The sequence below is a fragment of the Eptatretus burgeri genome, chromosome 13 (assembly GCF_056783735.1).
Source record: "Eptatretus burgeri isolate ZD-2024b chromosome 13, Ebu_testis_v1, whole genome shotgun sequence".
Taxonomy (NCBI): Eukaryota; Metazoa; Chordata; class Myxini; order Myxiniformes; family Myxinidae; genus Eptatretus; species Eptatretus burgeri.
The window spans coordinates 22,567,458-22,589,790 of record NC_140973.1 but is presented as its reverse complement, the minus strand read 5'-3'; the positions used below and the strand labels follow the sequence as shown (position 1 = coordinate 22,589,790).

General features: G+C 46.7%; 1 protein-coding gene across 7 annotated transcripts in view; it reads left to right on the top strand.

The window, feature by feature from the left end:
- LOC147014056 (integrin alpha-6-like) overlaps positions 1 to 22,333 on the top strand; it is a 136,451-nt gene that overhangs the window by 93,402 nt on the left and 20,716 nt on the right. For 5 of the 7 annotated variants that reach the window (XM_085851649.1, XM_085851650.1, XM_085851647.1 and 2 more), the window contains 9 exons: positions 4,480 to 4,635; positions 4,838 to 4,950; positions 6,669 to 6,858; positions 9,569 to 9,640; positions 9,841 to 9,920; positions 10,509 to 10,586; positions 11,499 to 11,601; positions 12,608 to 12,793; positions 13,660 to 13,755. In XM_085851649.1, coding sequence (XP_085707775.1) covers positions 4,480 to 4,635; positions 4,838 to 4,950; positions 6,669 to 6,858; positions 9,569 to 9,640; positions 9,841 to 9,920; positions 10,509 to 10,586; positions 11,499 to 11,601; positions 12,608 to 12,793; positions 13,660 to 13,755 — 1,074 coding nt within the window. Of the gene's footprint in view, positions 1 to 4,479; positions 4,636 to 4,837; positions 4,951 to 6,668; positions 6,859 to 9,568; positions 9,641 to 9,840; positions 9,921 to 10,508; positions 10,587 to 11,498; positions 11,606 to 12,607; positions 12,794 to 13,659; positions 13,756 to 22,333 lie in introns of all 7 variants that reach the window. The other 2 variants (XM_085851648.1, XR_015050626.1) reach the window with 2 other exon arrangements.

The following is a 22,333-nucleotide window of genomic DNA, read 5'->3' as shown; positions in this document are numbered from 1 at the left end:
AATAAGTTTCGCGTAAAAAAGACATTACCGCGACGTGTTTCGACTTATGAGTAGCTTATAAGTAGCCTTTGTGGACGTGTGTAAGCGTCCACATATTGTGTGTAAAACTTATCCCCATCGCATGCGGAACGTGTGTCATACGCCAAGTACGTCGTAAAATTTTGAACATGTTTAAAATTTCTTGACGTACTCTACTTACTACGACGTATGATAGCGTACTTTAGCGTTGTACTCACGTATACCAAACTTACTCATACCGTATTTGACGTGCCCCAACGTTTTAGACACATTTTTCTTCGGTCGGCATACGCTGGCAAGATCGCCAAGGTGTGACCGCGATGTTGACACTTCCATTTCTACAGCAGTTATGATTCGAACCGTTGTGCGTCAGCCTTTTAATAGGCTACGTCACGACATAGTCGGCGCTGCGTGCAACGCGCAATGCCTAAGTTAGACTATCGTTGGGCATCGGTTGTGTAGGCCGACAACAGGTTCAGCATTCGTTGGTATAAGTTATCTATAACACAACGAAACGTTCTGTGTCCGTTACCAATGCGTTATACATAAGACCAAGTCGCTATGAATACGTCCGAATCTTTAAAAAAAAAACATCAAAAGTTCAACGTAAGCCAACGTTTTACATACATTTTAATACGTTGCCATCGCTGGCTAAAACGTCAAGGTGTGACCGGGCCTTAAGGTCAATTCTGCAGTTGAAATTTTTTAATTCGGCTCAAGTTAAAAAGATTCTAGAGATTATTCCATGTGTGGAAATGAAATAAAGCCACAAACACTAGCGTCTCCGGGCGTTTATAAACATTGCGATATCTCCAGTGATTTATAGGTATGAAGATGAGGCATTCGATATCAGTGAGGATAGTGAAAAAAATAATTTTGAGCGCTTTATCATAAAGAAAGCTTTGTGGCCTTTTCCAAGTCGAGGTGTTATTGAACAGCCCAAATATATGGCAATTTAAGACACCAGCAATGGACAACGAGATGACCAAGCATGAGCCTTGATAAAGGATAATTAAACAAGGCCCTTAAGTATCTTCAAAAGGGTTGTTTAAATTAACCCAAACAACCAATTTTCACTCCTGCACTCCCCTGGGGTTCCCTTAGTATGCATGCAAAGTTTGGGCCCGCTAGGTTTCATGATTTTGGAGTTATAGAGGAGATGGATGAATGGACGGACGGACTCACACACACTGACATTTATTGGTATCGATGTAAATAAGCTGTATGCATATTTTTGCTTCATATATGTACATCGGGTTATTTTTTAATATGAAATAGGCAAATCCTCGAAATGAATGAAACACGGTGGGTTAGAATGGTGCCCCTTCTTTATTTTGGTTCCAGTGCCGGCTCAAGCATGCGTTAAAGCAAACTAATTTTTAGATCCTCTTGGAGGATCTCGAAGTCTTACTCACGTTGTTCTTGTTCTTCTTCTTGTGGACCTTTTTGTTTCACAGCCTGCAGTTTTCATCGAAACTTCCTGAAACTTGGCATGTGTATATATATATATGTAAAAAGACCCTGCTGAGACAGTTACCATCTCCAATTGTGAAAATTCATCCTAGAAAAAAAGTTATGACATCATAATGTCTCCGCTAATGGAAATCGCCCAAAAAATTATCTCTGAAACTAGGAAAGCTTTTTGAATTCTGTTTCCGGGAATGGAACGGGCATTAGCAGAGATAATTTAACGCACAAATAATACATCATTATGACGTCATATCCGTTTTTATGACGTCATTCATATTTTTTCACATTTTTTGTTTCACAGTCCAGAGTTTTCATCGGATCTTTGTGAAAAGTGGCATGTATATGCATAAAGTCTATGCACAGGCAGTAACCATCTCCGATTTAGAAAATTCTTCCTAGAAAATAAGTTATGATGTCATAATATCACCGCTGATGGAAATCGCCTATACCATTATCTCCGAAACTAGGGAAGCTTTTTGAATTCTGTTTGCGGGAATCAAGCGGGGCATTTGCACAGATGATTTGACGCAAATCTGATACATCACAATGACGTCATATTCGTTTTATGACGTCATCACTATTTTATGAAATTTTTTTGTTTCACAACCAAGAGTTTTCATCAGAACATCTTGAAACTTGACATGTTCATGCAGAAAGCTCACACGCAGACAGTAACCATCTCAGATTGAGGAAATTCTTCCAAGAAAAAAGTTATGACGTCATAATATCGCAATGGAAATCGCATAAACGATTATCTCCGAAACAACGCAAGCTTTTTGAATACTTAAGATGGAATCGAATAGGGCATTAGAGATAATTTACCGCACACCTGATACATAACTGATAACTATGACGTCATCACTAAGAGGACGAGGATCTTAGCTCATTTGAGTTTGTTTTTATCACTGGTTTGTTATCCTCGTTGTCTTTATTTGTTTTTAGTCTCCAAAAGATATCAGTAAATAAAAATTGCTTTTCCTTTTATTTTGTCGAATAGACCCAAACACGGTGGGTTAAGTGTTTCTTCTTCTTCATTTTGGTTGCATTGTCGGCTCGAGCGTGCGTTAAACGTAAACAAAGTTTTATCTCCTGAACATTCATTGGGACCAGTAGAGGACATGTATTGCAAAGCAAGTTTCAGTATGCCTTGGGCCTCAGACATACAGGACTGTAGATGGGGTATCGTGACAGGACAGTGGGGCTTGATGAGCTCAAACGCATGTGGAGTTGGAGGAGCAATGATGAAAAATGTCTGGGCTTATGATCAGCTCTCAAGGTAGCAAGAAGGAGGAGGAACTCGCCCTGGTGGGAGGGGTGTGATGCCGGTAGTGCAAACTGCGGCTTGGCTTCCCTTTCAGTCTGAATGGATTACAGCCTGCAGTGACGAGCACAGAAAGGAGGAGGAGGAGATTGGGACCATACTCTGTGCAGAGCATTGGTGCTGCCGAAGCAGTCTCCTTGGCTATTGGGCGCAATCTTGGACGGGTCGCTGCTCCGACACAGTATATCAGCATGCTGGCACTCATTTTGCTGACCTTGGAAGGATGACAGGCCGAGTTAACCCCACCTGGTATTAATTCAACAGCTGAGCGGGATTTGAACTCAGCACCCTCGGATCCAAAGCCCGCCAACTTCATGATTAAGCCAACACCAGGCATAAACTCTCCTCTCCCCGTATCTCTCATGGGCATCTCCTCACTTCCCCCCACTGCGCATACCTTTATAATCTTTGCCCCCCACCTCACGCCATAATGCACATCGCCATCGCCCTCCTCACTCGCTTGTTATTGGTTCTCGCTCAGACCGGGGGCAGAGCTTCCCCCTGTACTAAGCTGAGTCTCTTGTCCATTGGTAATCGGGCCTGTGCAATCTCTGCTTTCTGCCTAAACTTGTGGCTGATGGCCAAGCGAACCCCTTTGTAAGCACTTTTAATAGCTAAACAGAGGTAAGAACATGAAATTAATGTCAAACAGAATGTAATCTATTTTTAGGTCTTCTCATCTGGATTCTCAGAGATGACCTTATAAAATAGGTCGTGATGTCTGGATGTCTGTCCATCCGTCTGTTAACTTTTTTGATACTTTTGCTACTCTTCTCTCATCACTCACCTGATTGTTCTGAAACCTGACACATGAATACAAGACAGTAGCCCCCACAATTGCCAGTCACCCCCACAATCGCTCTGGTTTCGATTTTTTTTTTCGGATCATGTGGGGGGGGGGCAGAGGGGGGGGTACGTGGGTACACCCCAAAACTTCGGATCCCTGTTTTTGATACTCCTCCCTTATCACCTGGCTTGTTCTGAAACCTGACACATGAATACAAGACAGTAGCCCGCACAATCGCTCCAGCTTCGAGTTTTAGATTTCAGATCAATGAGGGCTCCTGGGGAGGTGGGGGGAGGGAGGGGAAGGTTGGGTTACCCACTGTGAAACCTCAGATCCTGACTCCCTTATTTACCAACCGATTGCTTTGAAACCCGATACAGCCCATCTCATTGGTGGTCCGCAGGATCGCTCAGTCTTAGGTTTTTTGATTTCGGATCAGGGGAGCTCCAAGGTGAGTTCCTCCCTAATCTTGCCCTGTAACTTTCAGTACGAGGAGATCGAGTTGGCATGGGTTCAAATCTCTTTCTGAACTACAGCCTCAAGAAATGATCATCGACTCACTCGGGGCTGATTTTAGACACACACTGGGGTGGGTTTCACAAGTCTTGCTATACGAAATGGTGACGCATATCTTCTATAACATTTAATTACTTTCACGCTTCCTCCAAACACCTAATATGGGCATAACTACATGATAATAAACATTTTATTAACCCTTAGGAGCCATATCCACAACCGTTTCACAGCCGACTGTCACCGATGATGCCATTTTTATACCTTGTAACCAATTTGATTTGTTCATTTTGCTTGAATAATTATAATCCATCTTCCTTGTACTCCATTTGACTTTGTCTCACATTTCACGTTGTCTTTGCAATTGTAGGCCAACATCCGTGATAAATTGAGTCCGATTGTGTTCGACTGCAAGTTTAAACTCATCGAGAGAAAGGTTAAAAGGCAAAGAAATCAAGCTGAGAGACTCCCTTCGCTTGATGCCTTCCCCGTTTGGAATTCCAGTGATCACTCTTCACGCATCTTGGTGGGTAATCGCATTTATGATGAGTACGTGTGTACAAGTATAATAAACAAACAGGCAAGCAAATTAACACATCTTGTGACATCAGCATTTGATTGGCATGTACAGATGATGTCTGGAGACTGCATGCTAATAGCTGGACAATAAAAGGACAACGTAACCCAAGGGAAATGTACTTCGATATTGGGGTTGCGTGGTGTTTCAGGTGCATATTCTGAAGAAGGATTGCAAGAATAATATTTGCTACAGTAACTTGCAGCTGAAGTCATTATTCTGGCCTTGGGAGGAAAACAACCGAGGAAAGAAGCCTCTACCCAGGTAACGTTTGCTTCCGTAATCACATACGTATGGCTCTGGCGCATGGATGAAATAACTCGATAATCTATATTGTACAAATCATAAGGTTTCGGGATTGGGTGCTTTTACAAAGGCACATCACAAGATGCAGCTGGAAACAAACGACACATGTATTGGGAAAGGCTTGCAGGTTCTTCAAATGGCACCTGAAGACGTGATCAAGTGGTGCCAACTGTGCTCATCCACCATTCTTACAATGGCGTATTAACCTTTGGGAAAATATAAACATAAGAAATATTTCTACAGGTTCGTAACTATGAACGAGGGACCAACATGTTAACTTAGAGGTATGTGCACTCGCCTGTGAGCCGTCTGGCCTGGGTTCGAATCCTAACCCAGCTATAAATTTCCAACCTGGTGTATCACATGCACGGTGATGCATCGATGTGTGTCGTACATTAGAAGCATGTTAAGCCGGAGAGCCTGTCTGCCAGCACTAGTTGGTGGACTTTAAATAAGTCATGGTGTCTTTTGTCAAGAGTAGGCGAGATATCGTCGCCACTGAAGAAATCACAAGTTCCTGCCCTGTCTGCGGGGAAGGCAATCGCAAACCACCGAGCATAACCAAACCACCGAGCACAACCCTTGTCAAGAGACTGCTTTGTCAGCACTGGCGCTTTATGAAGATTATGGTTATATTGATGATTATGACGATCCACAATTGAAGCACACTTTCTTGTATTTGAAGAAACTATAACAGTGTTATATTTCGAAAAAATTATGGAAAACCTGTTTGTGAACCTAAACTGATGAGTTGTAACAAACAAGATGGTGCAGAGGAAGTGAAATTACCTTTGAACTGTCATAGCCTGGGTTCGATTCTATACCTGACTCGAAACTGTCAGATTTGTGCTTCGCAGAAAGGGCGTTGCATCTCAAAGCACACCGTCCCTCGGATCGGCGTTCAGCCACGTGTCCCATCTGCTTGCATTCAATCTTGGACTTCAAAGATCTCACTGCATGTCTCACCAGTGAGAAGGTGAATTATCACCGACATCCTGTACAAATTACCAATTCCGACCCAAATCGCCTTCCCTCAAATCCGGCCTGGTCAGCCACGATAGTGAAAGACTTGAACCAAACTACCCCATCACTAACACCACAAAAGGTGGGATTGATTGGGGTCGTTAAAGTCGTCGTCATCGTAATAATACTAGTCGTTAGTAAATTGATTTCTGAACAGGACTTCTATGACAAATTCAATCTGCCGGTACTGTCCGAGTAGGCCACTGTGGTGTGTTCTCACAGGTTAGGGCCGGGAATTGGAAGTTGGCCAGGGTGGTAAGCAAGCCATTTAGTCGGCCAAGTGAGCAAAACTGCAGGCCATTGAACACAAAATGGTGTGCTTGGTTTGAAAGGCACCATGGGATGTCTTTCTTCTACGAGTGCTTATACAGATAGGATGACTGGTTCATTGCCTTCCACTGATACTCCTTAAATGAGCATTTGATCAAAGAATTTCAAAAATTACTCGATTCTGATCATGATCAATTTTTCTCTTCAGATGCTCATATGAAAATAAGAAAATTCATTTGAAGTGCATTTCCATAATTTTTTTTTTTTTTGGAAGTGGCCTTGTCTTGCCTTTGCTTGTCTTTAAGTGACTGAAAATGCATGTGACTTCTCTATGAATTTCCTTCATTTTTATGCTCACATTTTGTCACTGGTTTCACTTGTAGAAATGAACAAGGCAATCAATGGTTACTTCTGCGTCATCAGAAGATGCTCGCACTGCAGGTGAATGTGACGAACCTGCCGAGTCATCCGGCGTATCCCGACAAAGATGGGCATGCTGCCCACGAAGCCAAGCTCACCGTCACTCTTCCTCCAACCCTCGGATACAAAGGCTTTCGAAGTACTGAGAGGGATGTAAGAAGTTTGTTCCGGTGTTTCTGATTTCGGGTAAAAGGGTCATCAGGTTTTTTTTTGTTATTGTTTATCAGCTCAAAGGATATCAAATGAAAATGGGGGATGTGGCACAAAAGATATTGAGTGCGGAGGGGGGCTCGATCTTGACAGGGGAGTGGGGGTATGGAGCACTAAGAAGAATAAGTGGGGAGGGAGGAGGAGGAGGTATGCCTGGTGTTGGCTTAATGGCAAGGAGTGGTGGGCTTTGGATCCGAGGGTCCTGAATTCAAATCCCGCTTGGCTGTTGAATTAATACCAGGTGGGGTTGATTCGGCCTATCATCCTTCCGAGGTTGACAAAAATGAGTACCATCTTGCTGGTATCCTGCGTCGGAATGGTGACCCATCCAGGATTGTGCCCAATAGCCTATGAGACTGCTTAAGCAGCACAAACGCTCTGCACAGAGTATGGTCCCATTGGACGGTGGAGGTAGCTCTCAGGATATTGATGTGGTTTGGATGGGGGGTGGCTTGCAGAAAAAGCTTCATCTGCACCATCATTAACCGTTTTGACCATTTAGTGGATGACAAGTCAGATCTGCTCGATATGAAAGCATGGAATGGTCTCTCTGGAAAGGTTGAAACAGTAGAAAGAGTTTATAGGTTTAAATTGGAATTAAATAGGTAGGTTATCTCAATGCATTGGAGATAGAAGGGGACAGGGTTATTGACAGGACTTGTTGGTAGCTTGTGTATGGGTAGGGGATGGTATCTTGTGTTCGTGTACCACAGGTATGATGTGCTGAATGGCTGCTTCCTGTGCCATAGTTCCTTGTACTGATTTCATGAAAGACCAGTTAATTAAGAGCTCCCCACCCCAAACCACCACATCTTCAGGTGAAGCTGGTTGAATCATTCTGGAAGCATGTCTCTGCTGCTGATGCAGTGCCCCTTCTAGGTCAGGGCAAACAAATTGAAATCTGGGCAGATAATATCTCACCTTGTTGAAAGACACCACAGGACCTTTAGCATCGAAAAGCAGTCAATGTTTGCAGAAGGGATGCCCAGCTTAATCCTCCTCCTGACAGATGCCCTGGCCAGTGAAGCACCAATTTTATAGTTACCTCCACCACCTAAGGTGGACGGAGGTTATGTTGTCATGTTTGTCTGTCTGTGAGCAGGATATCTCAAAAAGTTGGGGATGCATTTTGGCAAAACTTGGTGGACAGATTTGAGTGACAAGGTCAAATCGATTTGATTTTGGTGAAGATACAGATTCGATCATTTTTTAATTTTGTGAAAGTGATTCTTCACCATTGAGAGAGAGAGAGAGGGCCAAAAACGATATGTAACATGATATTTCAAAAAGTTGTGGACGGAGTATAACAAAACTTGGTGGATGAGTTGGGGAGGTGACAAAAACAAGCCGATTCGATTTTGTTTCAGGTGGGAATCTAGATCCGGCCTATCATTGGGATACAAACCGTAAACTGTTCAGCCTGGCGGAGGTATGCACTCCACTAAGGCCTAAGTCACATTTGGCACGGCGGCCGTAGGGTCTACAAAATCTACGGCCACTAGTAATTATAGGGCGGCCGCAGTATTTCCACGGTCACACAATGTAACAGTCACATATGTTTTTATTTTTTGGGTAGCCGCACGGGGTATTTAGAAATTGTGGAGACCGAAAACGTAGGGGTGCCGTACGGTCTTTGATTTGATGTCGCACGGTGACCTTAGGGCGTCCCTGCGGCGGCCATAGAATTTTCAAGGCAGATGCAAGGTGCCCGCAAGTTGACCGCAGGGGGGCCCTAAGGCGAACGTGCGGCCAGACGGATGGTAACGAGTGGGTATATATACCAGTTCTTTTTTTACGGCTTGTTGAATTGCTACGGCCAACGTAGAAATGAAAAAAGTTATAACTCCGCGCTATAATTCCACGGCGACCACTACGGCCTGTAAAAGATAGCCATACGGCGTAGGGCCACCCTGAGGCCACCTCAGAAACTCTGCGGCCGCCGCACGTTTCTGTCAATTCAGGGGGGGTACGGCCGCCGTATCCTAGCCGTAGAGCAAATGTGACGTAGGCTTAAGCACTGTTCTTGTGCAAGGTTGTCGAAAATGGAACCCATTTTAGACAGCTCAAAAGGCAAGTATGTTACCTCTGAAGCATCACGTCAGACTTGATTATGACCTGTTCGAATTACGATAATTTGAACGCTGTTATCCTGATTTCTTTTCTTGCCATTGCAATGCAGTGTGACATTTTATACTTTCATACGTTTGTATTGTTGGGGAGCCTGGTGTTGGCGCAGTGGTTAGGGCAGCGGCTTGGGATCCAAGAGGTCCTGAGTTCAAGCCCCGTTGAGCCACTGAATTAATACACCAGGGGGTTGACGCAGCCTGTCATCCTTCCGAGGTCGGCGAAATGAGTACCAGTATACTGGGCCGGTGTATACCCCGGTTAAAAAATAGGTGTACCATATCCCTGTGTCGAAAGAGGCGACCAGGGTTGCGTCAGGAAGGGCATCCGGCGTAAAAAACGTATGCCAAATCACTATGCGGATCATGCGGATGATCCGCTGTGGCGACCCCTAACGGGAGCAGCCGAAAGAAGAAGAAGAAGAAGAAGAAGAAGAAGAAGAGACGTTTGTATTGTTGGTGATTGTTTTTCTGCTATTTCCATTATCAGAGCAATAACAGTCGTTATAATTGCCGTAATGTTGTTGCAGATTACATGCATGCCGACGAACGACACGACGGCTTCCTGTACCTTAGGAAATCCATTCAAGAAGGGACAGAAGGTTTGTAGGCCAGAGGCCTGAGGCCTACTTCCAATAATGTTGTCTTCGCTTGAATTAATTCCCCACCCATTAATACTTTGATGTATCATGTTAAATAATAATTTGCTTGCGATATTCCTTCAATCGAATCCTTTGCTCTTGTGGATTTTCTTTTTGCATGCTTATTAGAATCACATTAATTTTCCTTTTGTTGTTTACAGAGTGAGTTCCACCTTCTTTTTGATGCGACATATATTACGACAGGCACGTCTGACATCGAGATTGAGCTCTTACTCACGACGTAAGTTTTCCTCCACCTCTCGTCGATCTCATTCAAAGGTCTCAAAGCATATCCGAACAGGAAACGAGCCTTGTGTTTGACGTCTCCTTGATACCTATCTCAATGTCACTAGTTTTCGACAAAAATCAATCTGGCAATCTTGACTTTATCGTGAATGAAAGCAGGAATGTGTGGTTTTAATGCGGGCTTGACCCGTTTGTGTTTCAATCAGAGTCCACGGCTCGATCAATGATGCGGGAAACCCAGGTTCAAATCCCATATACCACCTGCGTGCGCCACTCAGTTTCCAGCATAACAGTGTGATCTTTAACGTCGACAAGTAGAACGAGCAGAAGGGATGTCAGCATTTTAAAAGGATAGAGCACAGATCGGTTTAAGGTCCCCTCCGAAGGACTGCCCACTCATCGATGCAAATACCTTCCTGTAAAGCAATGAAATAATTGTTTATAACTGTGCTGGGGTTTGAACCTAGGCTAGATAGCTAAAAGGGGACGATCGATGCTATGTCTGAGCTGTCCTGTCCGCACAGAGGTGTTTCAATGTTATGATGCATGCTGGAAGTAAATGAAATTGTGTGGTTTGTTGCAGAATGAGTGTACAGGCTGAAATCGTTCCGATCAAGGTGCATCTCGACATTCAGACAGAAATTAACTTCGCTGTCGAGGGGTGAGGTTCCTCTTCCATACCACTGATTTAACCAAGTGAATCTTCATTGGCATGCACTTCATTTTTTTGTCTGATCTAGTAAAAGGCCTTCCTCATATGATTTATCAATTCATGTAATGTCCAAAGTGACCTGTAAACAATGTTAACCAGTTTTAGTTGTCGGGGGACATTTGTTTATTCCATGAACAAAAAAGAAGTCAGATCCTTTTACAATTCTCTTTAACCCATCCCACCCTCCCCATCGCTCCCACAACCACCCCCCCTCCTCTCCTTTCTCTTCACGAACATTCCCTTACTCTCTATTTCTATATTTTATCCTCCCTTTTCTTTTCCAAATTTTCATTTTCCTTAGTTTCACCCCCCCCTCCCCACCACCCTTCCCCACCTATATACATAATTAATAGAAGGATGGACTTCAGTAATAAACTACAATGGAGCTCGTACCTCCGCCAAGCTCAATAGTTTAGGGTTTGTATCCTACTGATAGGCCGGATCTGGATCCGGACCTGAACCAAAATCGAATGTTCTTGTTCTCGTCACCTACCCAACTCATCCACTGAGTTTTGTCATAGCTCTCTCACAACTTTTTTCAAATATCATGTTGTATATCGTTTTTGGCTTCATGTTTCAATGGTGAAGAATCACTTTAAACAAAAAATAATAATCAATTCTCGTATCTGAATCCGAATTCGGATCTTCACCAAAATCTCATCAATTTGTCACACGCTCAACCTGTTCACCAAGTTTCGTCTGAATCCGTCCATAACTTTTTGAGATATCCTGCTCACAGACAAATAAACCGACGGATGAAAACATGACTTCCGTTCACCTTCGGTGGCGGAGGTAATAAAAATGATTGTATTGTTATTGATTGCATTTTGTTGTAAACCATGTGCTTCACTGATCCCATAGAAAGCCAGAGCCAAGCCAACTAAGTTTTAGTGGCGTTGTGATGGGAGAAAGTGCGATGAAAGTCGAGGAAGATGTAGGAAGTCCCCTGTCCATCTCGTTCATAGTAAGTAACCATTCCTCCATTTGTGGAATTACCTTCCAGATACTGTTCAATCCCATCTTTCACTCCAGGGCTTCAAACAGGTGCTGCACCACCACCTCAGGTCACCCCCCCGATCCCCACCCATGATATTTTCTCAGCCCATTAACCCAACCTAACCCAACACTTTTGGTTGTACGTTATTATGTATTTCTCTCCCATTTTTCTGTTCATTCACTTCCCTGCTTGTTTTGTCCCTACATGTCCCCACTGCCTCATTGTTGACTTGTTCTCTTTTTACCCTCTGTGATTTCGCTCTTCCATGAGCCTTGATCTTGTATTAATATAAAAGGTGTGTCTATGCATCTATGTGGGTGCCAATATTGTCCAAGTTATGCAACTATGAACAGGTGTTGCTTGGATAAGCAGTTGTAAGAACTTGGTTATACACTGGAATATTTTACTTGCTCCATGTGTTCGGATTTATTGAGGGTTGCTTTAAAATCTGAGCATAATATTATTTATTTTAAGTTTTTAATTCTGCATTTCAGATTAATTGATGAGGGATAAAGTCAAGATCAGACTCGGTGGCATAATGATTAGAGCGTCCACTCCGAGGCCGCCAGTTCGAACCCAACCCCTGCGAGTCATACCAAACTCTTTTAAAATGGTTTGTGCTGCGTCCTTGATGCTCAGCATTTAAAAAGGATAGAGCATGGACAAGCAACCCATACGTTGCCAGTACTGGCACAGCCTTTGATGAGCCTGATGGCCCCTCCTGTATTTAAGTTGCAATTGTAAGGGGACACGTACTTTTATTGTTAATGAGGGAAAGAAAGGTAAAAATAATGGGATATGTTTGGGGTGAAGATATTGAAGATTGATTTGATGTTAACGATTCAAGATTTTGTGAGTGCACACTTAAAAAAGCACAATAATGGATCTGAATAAAGTGATGGGCTTTGTGTGTACCGTACTCCATATACTATGCTCGATACTGACTTGGTCTCACCGCTGTACCACCTGGCAGGTAGTTAATTCTGGGCGATTGCTGCCAAGTGATGCAACCAGCTTGTTAAGCCTACACATTGCGTGGCCATTTGAAATGTCCAACGGAAAATGGCTTCTCTACTTGATGAATGCTGACAGCATGGTCGGAAACCTTAACCACACGTGCGAGGTGTCAGATGGTGAAATTAATCCTTTAAAACTGCAGGTTTGTTGGATATGTTTTGTTGAATCTTGATTTTTCATCACTGGACTTTTCTTTTTATTACCTCTGCCAACAAAAGGGGACAGAGGTTGTTTTCACCCATGTTTGTCTGTCTGTCTGTTTATCCGTGAGCAGGATATCTCAAAAAGTTATCGACGGATTCGGACGAAATTTGGTGGAGATGTTGGGTGTGTGATAAAGACGAATTGATTATATTTTGGTGATTATCCAGATCTGAATAAAATAATTTGGTTTTTTAAGTGATTCTTCGCCATTGAGAGATAGGACCAAAAACGATGCTTGGCATGACATTTCATAACGTTGTGGATGGATTATGACAAAACTTGATGGATGAGTTGGGTCGGTGACAAGAACAAGCTGATTAGGTTATGGTTAAAGTGTGGGTGCAAATCCGGCCCATCAGTGGGCTACAAAACGTAAACTGTTCAGCCTGGCGGAGGTATGCACTCCACCAAGTGCTGTTTTCGTTTCTCCATGTGTTGAGGTTCATGAAATCGCTAAACAATGGATGTCGGGAGCTGTGGGTAAACAGTTAGACATGAGATAGCTGTTTAACAACAGATCAAAGGTCACCAGTCGGTATAGAAGATGATGATAATTTATGGTAAGTTATCATCCTGAAAGATTGGAAGGAAGGAGGACAGCAAAACGAGAGGTGATTCGGGAGTCTTGAGTAAAGGGAGACATATAAGCAGAGGTGACCTGTGACTGATCCATGAATGACTCGGTTTGAAAATTAACATAATTCATCAGAGAAATACGAAATCCCTTCAGCAACTGTGCTTGCCGTGAATGACTGAAATTTCCTGGAAACTACTCTCTCACCTTTAAACTTACTTTTCTGCCAGGAAACACCAGGGAAGAGCAGACGAAGGAGAAATGCGGAGGTTTCATCAGAAAAGTATGGGTTGCAAAGAACATCAAAACACCGTCAGGAGCAATTTGTAAGTCTGTGTTCTGCAAGTGTTATCCCCGTTGGTGTTATAAAAGCAAATGAACATCATACAAAAATACCCAATTTGGTGTGTCTGTCTATCTGATACATTGGGTCATAACTTGACAGGAGGACGAAGAATCACGCGATGGAGGTTGTAGCAATTTAATTTCCCCTCCCCAATGCCTGGTGTTGGCTTAATGGTTCGGGTGGCGGGCTTTGGATCCTCGGGTCCTGAGTTCAAATCCCGCTCAGCTGTTGAATTAATACCGGGTGGGGTTAACTCAACCTGTCAGCCTTCCGAGGTCGGCAAAATGAGTGCCAGCATGCTGGTTTACTGTGTCGGAGTGGCGACCAGTCCAGGATTGTGCCCAATAGCCAAGGAGACTGCTGAGGCAGCACCAATGCTCTGCGCAGAGTATGATCCCAATCTCCTCCTCCCCTCCCCAAGCGGTATTTCCTCCTTGCACAAACGACGTGTTAAGGTGTATAAATAGCTTAGCGTGCCATTTCGTGGGGTACTCGTACCAGAAGTAAAACATTATAAACCACAAAAACATGTGATAACCTTTTTAAACAGTCGGTGTATAACACGAAACTGAAAGCTAGAAACCCCAACCTTCTTGAGGCATTATATACCCCACAGATTAATGGGCCTGAGCCTAGATCTTCTGCAATATATATATATATATATATATATATATATATATATATATATATATATATATATATATATATATATATATATATATATATATATATATATATATATATATATATCTATATATATATATATATATATATATATATATATATATATATCTATATATATATATATATATATATATATATATATATATATCTATATATATATATATATATATATATATATATCTATATATATATATATCTATATATATATATATATATATATATATATATATATATATATATCTATATATATATATATATATCTATATATATATATATATATATATATATATATATATCTATATATATATCTATATATATATATATATCTATATATATATATATATATATATATATATATATATATATATATATATATATATATATATATATATATATATATATATATATATATTGTTGCGGTTGAGGAAATTCGCAAACCACCATTCAGGTCCCGTAGGTGAGATATCTCTGTAAGTACATGCGTAGTTAGCCCCAAACCCGTTGTTTAGAGGGAATAAATGTGATTCATTCGGGCTGCGACCCTTTAAGATAGCCGTTTTTCTGTTTTATCTTTATTTTGAACCAACCATGTCTCAACCGCCATCACACAACAACCACCAACCGCAACGCCGCTTCACAACAACAACAACGCCAACAGCCACGACCTTTACCTTCACAACTCGCTCCCTCAAACATCGCATAACCGCCATTCCAAACGTCGCCATGGCCATGGACCACCACTTTAAACCCTCCACCACCTTCGCCTCTCCTTCTGCGGCCATTCCCGCACCGCTTGTGGGCACCGAGCGTCAGGCTGTCCTGGCCTCGTGCGGGACGCGCGCCGAGCTGCGGGTGCAAGGTGCGGCCTTTCCGAGGAGAAGTCGGATCAGGAATGATACACGCCCACTTCTGATCCGTCCAATCAGCAAGCGTGGGGCGGTTTGGCCCCGCCTCCAGGCGCGTCGGAGTAGAATCGGGATATGCAAATTCGAGGATCAGGGGAGACTCACGCCCCTTTTTCTCCGTCCAATGGGCGAGCGTGGCTCCACCCCCGAGCTCGTTCTGATCCAGAAATTTGCCTATGGGTTCTCGTGCCGGACTATAAAGCGCCGAGCGCGGGGCGAATTTAGTCAGTTTTGGGTCGAAGGGAGTTGGAGGCAGGGAGAGTTGGAGAAAAGGTCGAGGCAGTCAAGTCGGGTCTGGAGAGGAGCAGTCTGTGGAGCCGTGAGTCAAGTCGGGTCTGGAGAGTGGCAGTCTGTCGGGGTTCGGAGTCTGTCGGGGAGCTGCAGAGAGGGGAAGTCTGGAGCGCGGTCGAGGTCGCAGTGGAGTCGCTCGTCGCGGGACCCAAGCAAGCCAGCTATCCTCTTTCCCCAGAGCATCAACAATTCCCCCCTTTCCCCCCCCCCCCCCGCGCTGAGATAGTGCGAAAAGGGGGGCCCCGTTCCCACCCCACTCCAAGCAGTGCCAACGAAACCCGTGAAGGAGCGCGGAGTCGGGGCGCCGCGACATTTGCGGCTCATCACGAGACACGGGTAGGATCCACCCAGTCTCGTGGCCCACAGGCCCCGTCTGTCCCCTTGTCTTTGAGGGTGGCCCTTTTCTTTTGCTTTTGAGTAAATGTGTTGTCGGCGCCGTCTGTAAAGTAAAACTGTGTAAGTGTTGCCGTGTGCTCGCGTAGTTGGTAGTAGATCTGCATTGTTGTGTTTCTTTTGTAACATCTGGTTTTGGTGCATAGTTGTTGTAATTGTATATGTGTGCTCTCCGTGTGCCGCGGAATAAATGTGAATTATGTTGAACTGTTTTTCCCGTTTCGCTTCGTCTTTTCTTTAATTGAATCTCCATCTTGCTTCACGTAAAGGGTTGGTAGTGGGTTTAATACGCCCGATAATTAATCGGAACCGTTGAGGCCGACGATAACACCGCTCAGTTATCCCGATAGTACGGAACGGGTCGCTTAAGTGGCCCGTGTCCAGAGTCGACCTGCGGCGAGGTGCGATCGCCCGGTCTACCCTCCGTGTGGGTACTTAGGTAGGTCGAATTTGGCGAACAACCCTATCCCACGCGGGGCCCGATTGGCACGATCGTGGTGAGGCCGAAAGGCCCACCCGTGACTAGTTCCCGGCATTAGTCCGAGAGGGTCACGACAGAATTGTCCGTCCGGTGGGCGACGTGCCGCGATTCGAGTTACGTGGCCGCTCGCATGCCGGCGGGCGCGAATTCGCAACACTGGTGTCAGGTCGTGGGACACAAACCCATCCCCCTCCTCGCGGCACTGGTGTCGGAGAGCGCGAAAACGGGCTCTCCTGTCTCCAGCTAAATTCACGGGAATCGGTCCAGAGGTGAGAGGAGCGACCCCCGATTCCCTCCAAATTACGAGCGATTCAAATTAACCCCTTACGAGAAATAAGATGGCGTCTCAAGGCGAGCGGGAGCCGGGGGTATTAGAAATGGATTTACAATGTGTATAATCCATGGTCCAGGATGAAATCCCCACGCAGGAAATGTTGGTTGTGCAGCACGAACTCGCCCAACTGAACCCAGAGCCCGAAATAGGTGCGGCGGCGGCTGCGGTGTATGACACCTCCCCTCCCCCTCTCCGCGAAAACCCCCAAATCCTTGCCGAATCGGCTCAGCTGAGTGCGCCCGACATGGCCCGGCTATGCGCCATGCTGGCAGGAATCAGTGGGGACATGAACAAAATGAAAAGAAAAATGGATACGAATACGCAACAAATGAACGAAGTGAAAACGAAAATGGATACGAATACACTACAAATGAACGAAAAGATGGATACAAACACAAACGAAATGAAAACGAATATGGAAACAAACGCACTCAAAATGAAGGAAGAAATGAAAGAACTGCGGGGTGAGATGCAGCAAATAGGCCGAAGCTTGCAGGCGGGCATGAAGGCGACGACAGTGGAGCTCAAAATGGCGACGCCATGTGTGGGAGCGAACGAGCTGGGAGGGAGTGCAACGGCTGTCAGGCCCGCGGTGGAGGCGGGTAAGGAGAAAATAATTCGGGGGGCGTGTTGGGCGAGACTGGTGAAGGTGACGGAGAGAGCAACAGTGACGGTGACCGAGAGGGAAAAACTAATTAGGGTGACGGAGACGTGCACGAGGGAGATAAGAGACGAGGTAAAAGGAATTGCGAGGGAGAGAAGAGAACAATTAAGACGGAAAGCAAGGATGAGGTCCGCGGAGATCGTGAAAGAGCAAGGAGTGAAACAGAGGGAAGGACGGGAGCGACTTAAGGAGAAAGCAAGGTTGACTGACGTAAAGATAATGGAAAGACGCCAGAAAGAAGCAGAGACGACGAGACAGGAAGTGACGACAAAGGAAATAATAGTAGAGACACGGGAGATAGAGGGTGAATTGGACGGGGTTAGAGACGAACACACACACACAGAGTTAGTGGAGGACGATGAGGGTGAGCTCGCAGAGCGTGTAGGAACCCAGTGCGAGCAGCGGGATGGCCTCCTCCAGGAACGAGGGGAGGGAGTATGCCCCCTTGAGGCGAGTCACGACCAGGTGGGTCGTGTCGAGCGAGTTTGAGGGGAGGAGTGCTGTGGACAGGTGCACGGAAAGCTTGGGGGGTATAGAGGCCCCGGAGCCCCTTGTGGGGACGCGAATCCCCAGTGTGGTTGTCCGGGTGTGTGTGGTGCAAGGTATGAGTGACACCCTGTGTGTGGAAGCGACCCCGTGTGTGAGCAGTGTGGTGGCAAGTGTGCCGAAGGGCGTGCTTCCCAGCACGCCGTGTGTCAGTGAGACACCGCGGGCGAGTGTCACCACGTGTGCAAGGGAAATGGCATGCGTGAGTGAACGGCTGAGTGCAAGGGAGACCGTGTGTGTGAGAGAGCGGTATGTAAGGGAGATGTCGGTTGGCATGCGGGAGCACGCAGCCGCATCTCCCGGTGTGAATGTAATGGAGTGGTGTGTGAGCGTCGTGACACGCAGGTGTGCGTGTGTCGAATGGCGACGGAGACGGCGACAGAGGGACAAAAGCCGAGTAGCGGCTGTAGCTGTTTCGGGGACCGCGCCGGGCTCACCCAGCAGCGAGCGCGAGGTCCATGCTGTGCAACGCACGAGGCCCCCACGTGCTCGCTTGTGGGAGTGAATCCCGGTCCGGAAACGAGCGCGGTGAATGTTGCCGATCCCGCGACGGACAAAAGTTTAGGCAGGATTTCGGATTTGGACCGGACCGGTTCTCCACACGGGCGTGTGTGTTACGCTCCAACGGGCAGAGCACATGTGTTCGCGTGGGGAACCCCTCGAGACGTGAGGCTTGTGTTTTTTTATGCGCCGGGTGACGTCATGGCTGCTTGTGTGGTTGGAATCCGGCAGGAGGGTGAATCCCTGCCGGATGGTACCGTCAAAGAGGGACGAGGGACGCGAACAGCTGCCATGACGTCACGCCACATGTGCGCGGCTGTGAATTGCCGCGCTGGTGCGCAGGTTGCGAGTTGCCGCGCTGGTGCTGCGCAATTAAAAAATATATATTTTTTTTTCATGAAAAAAAGCAAGCCTTGCTTTCGGGTGAACAGGATTTCCCCGGGCAAGGGGTGGAAGACCCCCTGGCCTGGGCACAGGAGGAAACTAGCTAGGGGGAAGGGTTAGCTTAGCTAGACCGGCTCCATGGGGCAGGGGTAAGTCCTCATGGGGCCCGTGGAATGGATTAGGTAGAAGGATTGTAGCCAGATTTAGGTTGGGAAAGTGATTTTTTGGGACATTTGAAGACAGTGACAGACTTTGAATGTGTAGAGGGGACGTAGTTTAGCTACGTAGTGTTAAAAGGAACGTGCTGTAGTGTAAGGGACGACGTGGGAGCACAAGTTAGTTAGGGGATGTAGTCAGCAGGATGGCAGAGTTCAGCGGTGTGTGTGTGTTGAAGAGTTGGTGAGTGAAGTGGAAGCATGTGCTTGGTGAGTTAGTGAGGCCAGCGGGTCTGTGTGAATGGAGCGAATGGGGAATGCATGGTGCGATGAGTGATTGGGGGGAGGAGTGACTCCCGCCCAAGGGACCCCCGGGGTCAGTGTAGAGTGAGTTAGCTGGGTTAGTTAAATTTACCAAATGGAGGTCGTTTTGCTGTTGGTGGGAATGTAGGCTCGATACCCATTTGGAGGGGTGCAGGAGCCCTGTTGACGGGCTGGGAGCGTGGCTGCGAAAGGTGAGTATCGCTGAGTGGGTACCCCGGGCACCAGGCTAGTCGGCCGTGGTAGGCCAAGGGCCCATGGGGGGCCGGGATAGCGTAATGGGCACGGGTGCGTCTGATTGGTGCGGGGGCCCGGGGCGCCATTAGCCGCGTGGGCAGTGTTGTGGGCACGGGTGACCCTCAGAAAGGGGCCCGGGAAGCCAGCCTGCCACGTGTGCGTTTCAGGGGAGGTGCCATGGGGGACACTCCCCGGTGTTTAGGGAGCTGGTAGGCTCGGAGGCAGTGTAGTGCCCGGGGGTGCCATAGCTGGGGAATCGGCAGAGGGTAGTGCCTGCCAAGGGAGCCACGCGTCCCAGCCGTGAGACCGTGTGAGGGCACGGAAAGAAAATTGGGGGGCAAGGCCCGAAATTGTGAGGACACCAACACAGGCGATGGGAATCTGGGTTTATAGAACCAATAGTTTAAGCGAGAGGCGCTTGTTGAAAGCCCCTGGGTAGTTTAACAGTTAAATGGTTAGGGTAGATAGGAAGTGTACCCCTCCTCACCATCCATCCCCTCGCTCTCGTTGTGGGCCGCTGGACCCACTTTGTGTTATAGATCGCTGAAGTCTGGGGAGGCCATCCTGAGGCTTGAGTTGGGCCTCGACACAGGACGCTAGCTCTCCCTTATTCCCCTCCGGGAAGGGAACATAGGGGTTGGGAGTAGGCTAGGTGACAGGATAGGTTAGCCGAACAAGGACGATAAAGGGGGTTAGGGGACGATTTATAGTGGGGAAGTAAAAAAAAAAAAAAAAAAAATTTAATTAATTGGGGCTAAATTGTTTTTTGACAAATTAAGGGGGTGGGTATGGACAGTGACAGGCAAAGGCGATAGGTTGGGAGGGAGACCGTACGGTCGGTCCGAGCCCGCCTTCCGAGTGGCCAGCACCACCGCACTCCCTTCACCAACCTCCACTGAATAGCAAAGGCTGGCCAGCTTCATCTGCCGGCTGTGTTGCTGCAAGGCCTGGGCCGGCCAACTTCATCGGCTGTTGTTTTGCGACAAGGCCTGTACCGGCCGGATCGTCTGCAGCTGTTTTCTTCAAGGCCTGTGCCGGCCAGTTCATCTGCCGGCTGTGTTTGCCTGCAGCGGCCTGGTTCTGCAGGCTGTGTTTGCCTGCTGCCTTTGCCATGCCATGCCCACTGCCCATGTTCACCAGCCCCGTTCAATTTTGCTTTGCCCCCCCCCCCCTTGTTCATTGCCATGTGCGCCAGGATCAGAAAGCAACAGTTTGCAAGCTGCAAGAACTGTCCTGTTGGCAGCGACAACACGGGCCTGCAGTGGCGTCCCGTGCACCGTGTTTGCGTCCATCCATCCATCCGTTGTGCTCATTGCGTGTGCCACTTGAGCTGGCACGGAGACTGCGTTTGTGCAGCCCATGCACCGTTGTGGTTCACTGCGTTCAGTTCAAAAGGGAAGGCCTTGGACTGCGTGTGAGCAGCCGGCCACGTTCCCTGTCACCTGCATTGCTTGAGCCAGAGACTGCTTGTGAGCAGCCTGGCTCCCTGCTAACTGCTTTCTTTTTGCAGAGTCCATTGATCCTGGGCCATGGTTTAGTGTAAAATTTGTAAGTTAAGGTTAAGATGTACTGTACATATGAGTGTGCCCCCGGCATGTATGTCTTAGCGCCGGCAATTTTATTTAAGTCGTCCGTGTGAGTGGGTTTGTTTAGTTAGTTGTTCAGCCCTCAGGTTATTTATTTTGGGGACACGAATACCATGAATGTCGCACTCAGGGATCCGTAGGTAAAACGTACTAGGGGAGAACTACACATGATGGCACACGAAAATTTGACGACTCGGGACGAGTCTGTAAAAAGGGGGAGGGGGTAGTGTTGCGGTTGAGGAAATTCACAAACCACCATTCAGGTCCCGTAGGTGAGATATCTCTGTAAGTACATGTGTAGTTAGCCCCAAACCCGTTGTTTAGAGGGAATAAATGTGATTAATTCGGGCTGCGACCCTTTAAGATAGCCGTTTTTCTGTTCTATCTTTATTTTGAACCAACCATGTCTCAACCGCCATCACACAACAACCCCCGACCACAACGCCGCTTCACAACAACAACAACGCCAACAGCCACGACCTTTACCTTCACAACTCGCTCCCGCAAACATCGCATCACCACCATTCCAAACGTCACCATGGCCATGGACCAGCACTTTAAACCCTCCACCACCTTCGCCTCTCCTTCTGCGGCCATTCCTGCGCCGGGCGTCGGGCTGTCCTGACCTCGTGCGGGACGCGCGCCGAGCCGCGGGTGCAAATAGCAGCCTTTCAGAGGAGAAGTCGGATCAGGATTGATACACGCCCACTTCTGATCCGTCCAATCAGCAAGCGCGGGGCGGTTTGGCCCCGCCTCCAGGCGCGTCAGGAGGAGAATCGATATATGCAAATTCGAGGATCAGGGGAGGCTTACGCCCCTTTTTCTCCGTCCAATGGGCGAGCGTGGCTCCACCCCCGAACTCGTTCTGATCCAGAAATTTGCATATGGGTTCTCCTACACCACTATAAAGCGCCGAGCGCGGGGCGAATTCAGGAGATTTTTTGGTCAAGGGAGTTGGAGAAGAGTCAAGGCGAGTTGGAGAAGTGTGGCAGCGGCAGAGTGTCGCAGCAGCAGTCAAGTCGGGTCTGGAGGAGAGTCAGTCTGTCGGAGGTCGGAGTCTGTCGGGGTTCGGAGTC